The 7,471-nt window shown below is 36.4% G+C and overlaps 2 protein-coding genes across 2 annotated transcripts; both read left to right on the top strand.

Annotated features, from left to right (window-relative positions):
• The first annotated feature begins 6 nt into the window (after positions 1–6).
• Positions 7–1,758, top strand: LOC140969015 (auxin response factor 15-like). The gene is made up of 3 exons (XM_073430233.1): positions 7–39; positions 275–437; positions 527–1,758. Exons 2-3 carry the CDS (start codon positions 290–292, stop codon positions 1,351–1,353), a joined length of 975 nt encoding a protein of 324 aa, XP_073286334.1. The 5' UTR covers positions 7–39; positions 275–289; the 3' UTR covers positions 1,354–1,758.
• A 975-nt stretch (positions 1,759–2,733) lies between these two features.
• On the top strand, positions 2,734–6,640 carry LOC140969016 (MLO-like protein 12). The gene is made up of 14 exons (XM_073430234.1): positions 2,734–3,004; positions 3,247–3,304; positions 3,381–3,532; positions 3,673–3,789; positions 4,048–4,108; positions 4,730–4,818; positions 4,894–4,968; positions 5,062–5,150; positions 5,246–5,295; positions 5,401–5,441; positions 5,531–5,704; positions 5,823–5,858; positions 5,932–6,060; positions 6,204–6,640. The coding sequence occupies exons 1-14, from the start codon at positions 2,876–2,878 to the stop codon at positions 6,540–6,542; spliced, it is 1,539 nt and encodes a 512-aa protein (XP_073286335.1). The 5' UTR covers positions 2,734–2,875; the 3' UTR covers positions 6,543–6,640.
• Positions 6,641–7,471: the final 831 nt, after the last annotated feature.

The following is a 7,471-nucleotide window of genomic DNA, read 5'->3' as shown; positions in this document are numbered from 1 at the left end:
CCAGTAAGATGGCCTGGTTCAAAGTGGAAGTGCTTATTGGTATGTGCTGATTTGTTATAATAATTATTTTGCTTCTAAGATTTCCCTTTTTAGTGTGGTGAAAGCATTTTGCCGGGAGATTTTCACAAATGGGTTTGCACAAATTTTTTCTAGCAACAATAGGCTCGTTTGGTTCTATTCAAGATAACTAGAGCAGCCCATTTTTGCATAAACCCATTTTTGCAATTGACCCTTGGTTTGCCGCCTGTCTGAGATATTTGTTTTTATTTTGCAGGTGAGATGGGATGATATGGAGGTTAATCGTCTTTGCCGGGTTTCACCTTGGGAGATTGAGCCATCCGGTCTAGTGTCTGGACCCAATAGCCTTGTGTTACCGGGTGCCAAGAGAAGTAGGGTCAGCTTTCCCGCTACAAAAGCAGATTTTCCAGCTTCCAGAGGTCGCATTCCTGCAACATAAACTAAATTTATTCTATTCGAAGTGGTTGTCTTTAATGTTTATCAGTTATATGTCTGTACTTGGTGACAGATGAGAATGGAATGTCGGACTTCGGGGAGCCTCTAAGGATCCACAAGGTCTTGCAAGGTCAAGAAGTAGTCAGGTTTCGTCCTTCATGCACTGCTCTGGATGCCCCTATTAGGCTCCCTTCAGACACAAGATGCCTTCCCGGTCTCATTGAATCAAGAATTCACGCAGAAGGAAACAGCATCATGCCACATCATATGGATGCCGGTAATTCCTTTGAGGGCACTACTTTGTTTAACAAACCCTTTCAATTCCACAAGGTCTTGCAAGGTCAAGAAACTGTGTCGATCCAGCCATTTGGAACACGCTTTGAAGCCTGTCAAGTTTATGAAAATAATGCTACTCATATATTAAATGGAGTTCAGGTGCCGAATCGTGGAAATTGTTGGTCCAGTCTTTCCCATGTTTATAACACTGAAACACCGTTTTCACCTTTGCTCGTTCCAGGACCATCTCCTTCTCCAGTTCTAATATCGCAGCAATCAAATTCACCACCATCTCAATTTATGTCGTCGTTACTTGGCACTCGGAAGAAGATTGAAAACAGCAATATTGGAGATTCTTTCCGTGCCTCTCTGAGAATCCCATGTAAGTTCCCATCTTTTGGAAGTACTGATGATTTGCCTCCGCCTGCAATCAGATCATCAGAGCCCTCTGAAGAGCATATGCAAATGAGGCCTTCACAGCTCTACGGAGACAATCAGAAATTTGTTTCAATGTGCAAAAAAAGTTGCAGGCTCTTCGGTTTTCCCCTTACCGAGGGAAAAGTTGCAACAAGTAAAGGTGACAATCCAGCTGCACCAGCTTGTAACGAAGAAAGTCTTTGTTAGTCTACTCCTTTTATAACCATCGAATCAGTCGGCTGTTTACTTGTAAAACTGAATGATGGCATATATTTGCTACAATCTCAGATGGACAATCAAGAAAGAGGAGGTAGCTACAGTTTGTGTTTCCAAGTACGCTCCCAGGTCCTGAGCTGTGTCATTTTCCCAACACGAGTGCCCCAGTGACTCAGCCGAGAAAGTGTTTCCGAATTGTGTTTGAAAAATTTGATTGGGTGGATGCTGTGTTGTTTTGTTTTCTATTCTTCTGTGCATGATGGTGCATTTGATGGAACATAACCATTGTCTTGAGTTTTTCACGCCATTGAAAGATACTAGGTTCCTAAAACCTGGAGAATCTGGCAATGGATCAGGTATATCTAAACTAATAAATTGTAATGCCATTTGTTTCAACGTGAAACAATAAATATTTTAAATGGTTTGGAATCAGTTTTAAATTTTTTAATTTTTTAATTTTCTACGACAAAAGCTTAGGAGGCATAAAGAAACATGATCAAGAGAAAGTAGATTGGAGAATAAATCTGATGTTTTTTTAATATAAAATTTAGTTTTAAAAAAGCGTTAAAAGTCAACTGTGATTCTTTTTACTGTCGTACGTGGTTACAACATAGTTTACGAAGGCAAGGGCGTAAGAATAAATTTAGACGAGTGCCATGCAGTTTTCAACGTGAGACAACGGTACACTGTGGTAATTATTAATCAATGGTTCCTTGGAAACTAAGACAAGTCTAAACCTAGGAAGTAGGCATGAATTTATTTTTGAGAAAGAAAACAATCACCATTTATTTGCACATTTTGTACTATAATAATAATAATAATAATAAATAAGTATATAAAACATTTTTTAATAAAGATTCTGAGCAATTAAATAAATAAATTAGAATTAAGCTTTCAGCATGGCGCGCGTTTGGATTTTTAAATAAAAGACAAAAAGTCAAATTTAACGAATGTTTTATTTGTAATGTGAACCAAGCTTATTTAATGCCCCAGCAAAGTGATCATTCCCATCCATTTTTAGAAACGACGTACACGTATCGTTGTTTTTTTCTTTCTTCTACGCCAATTTCCAATTTATTGTCATAGACTTTTGTTCATAGCTCCTCTGTTTAATTATTACAAGTCATTTCCCAACTCAGGAAAAAAAAAACCCTTTTTACTAATTTATATCAAGCAATCTAAATCTGACTTATTTATTGGATTAATATCAATAATTAAGAGTAATAATAATTAAATTGAAATTTTTGAGCCCTTCGGTTAATAGAATATATAGATTCGCGGCCCTGTCCTTTTTGCTTCCGTCCTCGATGACGCATAACCAAGTCAAACACTTGTATCTTCTAACTAATTTAATTTCATCCCACAAACACATTCTTCTGTTGCAACCGAGACAAATCCCAACTTTTTCTCGTTTCTCTCACAGTTTATGCATTGAAACCCACACGCTGAATAAATTCGCCACCCCGAGGATATATATATATATATAGTGATCGGCTGAAGATTCGCGGCGGAGATGGCTGGAGAAAGCGGCGGCGAAATTGCGACACTTGAAACCACGCCAACATGGGCGGTGGCTACCGTTTGTTTTGTTCTGATTGCTGTTTCCCTACTCATCGAACATGGTCTTCATCTCTTAGCTAAGGTGAAAAACGTACAGATAAAAGAATTTCTGGAAATTAATTCGACATGAAATGGTAGAAAAAGTGCCCGTCGATGTTCAGTTCTCTTCATGTATTTGTTTGTGTAGATACGTTCATATATGTATGTATATGTGTGTTTGTGTATGTATGCATGACGCCGAATCTATTTACAATGTGACGTACATTTTTCTAGTGTGACTTCACAAACCTTTTCTACAATAACGAAAGTGTTTTTTGGGTGCAGTACTTGAATAGAAAGAGAAGAAAATCGCTGCTTCAAGCTCTTAACGAAGTCAAATCAGGTGAGGTTTTTGTGTACATGAACTTGTGCTGGCTTTATTCAGAGTTTTGAGCTATAAATTTGTGTTTGATTAATAGACTTGATGCTTTTGGGGTTTATTTCTCTGTTGCTGACTGTATTGGAAAGGCCAATTGCAAGTATATGCATCCCAGAGAGCATCGCAGAGTCTTTTCTTCCTTGCGAAAACTTCACAATTGATGAACAAGAGGAATCCAAATGTCAAGAACAGGTGATCGAACATACATAGATCTTGTGTTTCACCAGAAGACACACAGTGAAATTTCGAAGTCTTTGTTTCTCAAGTTCTAAGTTAAATTTCATCAATGATCCATGCTTTTTTTTTTTATTAACAAAAATTGGTGGTAACAGGGGAAGGCATCTTTATTATCAAGAGTTGGTGTCCAGCAGCTTCAAATGTTGATATTTTTCTTGGCTTTCTTCCACGTCTTGTCAAGTTTTCTTGCGTTCAGTCTTGGGACCGCAAAGGTTAATGAATGCTTTCTTTTCGACGAAAAAATGTACCTACATTCATATGCATATTATATGTACATCTCGCCTTCCACAAAGTTTTCTCAGTACTTCGTGTTCCTTTCTGATTGCACCTTGGGCTGTAGATTTCGCATATTTATCAATATTTCCCACCATTGAAGAATCATATGCTCGTAGAAAAAGCTTCCTAAAGTTTTAAATGAGGGGTCTTGTTGCACTCATACGCGAAACTGTTTCTTGTTTTTGAACTTTCAGATGAAGAGATGGGAACGCTGGGAAGCAGAAACTAGAACACTGGAATATCAATTTTCAAATGGTAATTTTTTATTTCATGAACTCTTGGGAGAATTAGTCATGCAATATTTCATGTTCATCATTCTTGCTCCCATTTTCACATTGGTTCTTAGACCAATCAATGAATCTAAAAACTTGCTCCCATTCACGCCTCATATTGTAAGCCACTCTAGCTCAACACCAGGCACAAGATAATATTTGAAGGGTGGATCGACCTAGAGTGACCAAACTCCCTAAGTTCTTAGTCAAATGGCCTACCTCATCCAACTAGAACACTTTACACCACCCGAAGCAAGCACGCGAAATTGAAGCACACAAACTCGCTCTTGGTTCTTCCCATCTTTTGACTCTTCAGCAGTTCACTGCGCATCACCCATATTCTACATTTAGTATTACTCAACATACTATGTGTAAGAAGATTCCAGCTTTCAGTTGTATCACAGGCGTATCTGGAATTTATGAATATACAGATATATTGGAAACCTTTTTTTCAAGTTATAATTAAGTCATGATATTTCTGTAATACTTAAATATCAGAAGCATCTATTTGCCATGCACCACATTTCTGTCTTTCATGTTATATATCATGACAAGTGAGAATTAAGGCATTAGTTTCACAGTGGTTGATTTAATTATCATCTAGATCCACGAAGATTTGAGTTCATTCATCAAACATCATTTGGAAGACGGCACCTTAAATTTTGGAGTGGACACCGATTCCTCCGTTTGCTGGTAGGTACTTAAAAATTTCACAAATTTTTGGTATGTTGCAACAGCTGGAAACAGATGATTGGCAAATTTTGTCAGGCTTGTTTTCTTCGTCAATTCTATGGATCTGTCTACAAAGTAGATTATTTCACTCTTCGACATGGGTTCATCACGGTAAACTTTTTGTTCACGTGTTACACGATTCGTGAAACATTTACCAATTAAATTCAAGTTTAATCCTTGTTTCGGCTCATTTTTCTGCCTCAGGCTCATTTTTCTGAAGGAACTACCTTTGACTTTCAAAAGTGTATCAAAAGAGCATTGGATAAAGATTTCAGAGTGGTGGTAGGCATGCGGTAATCAATAGTGATTTTTCATTTGTTCCTTGGTTTTTTTGCTAATGATAAGTTCTGGATGACAAGAGTAATAATTTATTTTCTACTCTTTGCAGGCTTTGGATATGGGTTTTCTCCGTACTTTTCATATTTTTAAATGCAAATGGTATTCCTCATACCTTTTTCATCGTATGTAGTATGTACTTCGTGTACAAATTCTAGGCCTACAGATCTTATGCTGACCAGAAATACTTTGGCATCATCCACGCAGTATTCCATAACTATTTTTGGATCCCCTTCATTCCATTACTGGTAAGACTAGGCAAATCCATAATCATACGCCATTACAATTTTTTTAAATAGAATCGTCAACATATAGTAATGAAATATTGTCTTATCAGATGTTACTAGTGGTTGGAACAAAGCTACAGGGTATCATAACTAAAATGTGCTTGGATAGGAACGACATATCTCATATTGTCGCAGGAGCTCTGCTTGTTAGGCCAAGCGACAACCTCTTCTGGTTTGATCGACCAAAATTTGTTCTCCACCTTGTGCATTTTATTGCATTTCAGGTACTGTGTTAGACTACTTTTATATGATCAGATTTGCTGATTCCATTTAGCTTCAAGGATTCGGTGCTGCTTCTCGAATCCATTTTTGATTTCTTTTTTTGTTAATCTGTCATTGCAGAACTCTTTTCAAGTTGCGGTCTTCACATGGTCTTGGGTAAGCATAATTGTTCGAACTGGTTGATTATTCAAGTATCTCACAACCTATAACTTATTCGATTTCTTAACAGTATAAATTTGGACTGAGAACTTGCTTCCACCGAAAAACTGAAGATATAGTCATAAAACTTGCCATGGGTGTGGTGATTCCTATCCTTACCGGCTACGTGACCCTGCCTCTATATGCTCTAGTCACCCAGGTATAAATTAAATAGACTACAGATTTTACAATCGCAGATATTATAAAAAACAGCGTAGGATTCAGTAATCTATATAGAAAATTTGAAATATTTAGAAGATTATGATAAGGTACTTGATTCAAATGCAACTTTGTAATCGTTAGATGGGTACAACCATGGGAAACTCTGTGTTCCCTGAAGAAGTGGCCGGTGGCCTAAAAAGATGGCACGCAAAAGCTAAGAGAAATCTGGCTCGAAGACATAACTACAACTATTTATGGAGACCTTCATTAGAAGGTTCATTGGACGCATCGTTACATTCGTCGCCTTCATTTGCGACACTTGATGCTTCAGTGTCTTTAGATATAGGTCATGCTAGTGATGATGATGATGGTGTTGGACTAAAAGAAAATTTAGAAGAGGGAGAAAATGTAGACAGGATAGAGCAGCTGGAGGAGCATCGGAAATCAGAGTCGTTTGAAGGTTTTCAATTGAGCAAATGAACTGTAGTGTAAGTTTTAAGATTCATATGATGTAAACATGTTCCAATCGGACAGTGATAGTGGAGACACAGAAAAATTACTACTTATGATTAAATATTGTTTGTTCATTTATGAATCTGACAACCTTAGGAAACACACAACTCACCAATACATCGTTCGGCTGGCTGCAAATTGTCAAGCTTCCCTTCTACTGTATTGGACAAATTCCAGGTACAAAAATAAGTATCGGGCACCTCGTATAAAACTAATAGTCGAAGCACACGTTGTATGCTTTTACAGCCTTTTGTTTCGGAGTTGATTTTTTTTTTTGTTTCCAATTTGATTATTATTATATTTATCATAAAATATGATAATATTGTAATTATTAAAATTTATATTGTATTATGGCAATGACAAAAACTTGTATGAGACGGTCTCACGGGTCGTATTTTGAGTTACAGATATCTTATTTGGGATATCCATGAAAAAATATTATTTTTTTATGCTAAAAGATAGGGTTAACCCGTCTCACAGATAAAGATTCATGAGACTATCTCACAAGAGACCTACTCGATGGCAATTTGGTAACTTGGCCATATAGTATACGAATTTATCGATTCGATGATTTATGTGGCTTTAATAGTTAACTAGTATTTCATCAATACGATGCACATGCAGTTATTCTATATAATTAATGATTAAAAATAATAAATACTAGTGCACCGACGCACTTCTATAATATTTTTTATAATTTATTTGATTTATATTTAAATGAAAATCAAAATATAATTATAAGAGATAATGAGGGACTACACTGTAATTTTGCTATATAAATTAAAAAATAAATTAAAAAATAAAAGAATAAAAAAAATGATCTCAATAGGAATTGAACCTACAATCTAAACCCAAAGAAACAATAACTCTATCTGCTGAACTACATATAACTTACA

This window comes from Primulina huaijiensis, unplaced genomic scaffold, assembly GCF_012295235.1.
Source record: "Primulina huaijiensis isolate GDHJ02 unplaced genomic scaffold, ASM1229523v2 scaffold39431, whole genome shotgun sequence".
In the NCBI taxonomy this organism is placed as follows: domain Eukaryota; kingdom Viridiplantae; phylum Streptophyta; class Magnoliopsida; order Lamiales; family Gesneriaceae; genus Primulina; species Primulina huaijiensis.
Note: the sequence above shows the minus strand (reverse complement) of the source record. Positions and strands in the feature narration are given on the sequence as shown.

What these genes read in the sequence shown, in the direction of transcription:
- LOC140969015 (XM_073430233.1), top strand. Translation starts at nt 290, where the DNA reads ATGGAGGTTAATCGTCTTTGCCGGGTTTCACCTTGGGAGATTGAGCCA. An exon ending in AGATTTTCCAGCTTCCAGAG is followed by an intron (nt 438 to 526) that starts GTCGCATTCCTG and finishes ACTTGGTGACAG; the next exon opens with ATGAGAATGGAATGTCGGAC.
- LOC140969016 (XM_073430234.1), top strand. Translation starts at nt 2,876, where the DNA reads ATGGCTGGAGAAAGCGGCGGCGAAATTGCGACACTTGAAACCACGCCA. An exon ending in TCTTAACGAAGTCAAATCAG is followed by an intron (nt 3,305 to 3,380) that starts GTGAGGTTTTTG and finishes TTTGATTAATAG; the next exon opens with ACTTGATGCTTTTGGGGTTT. An exon ending in TGCATTTTATTGCATTTCAG is followed by an intron (nt 5,705 to 5,822) that starts GTACTGTGTTAG and finishes CTGTCATTGCAG; the next exon opens with AACTCTTTTCAAGTTGCGGT.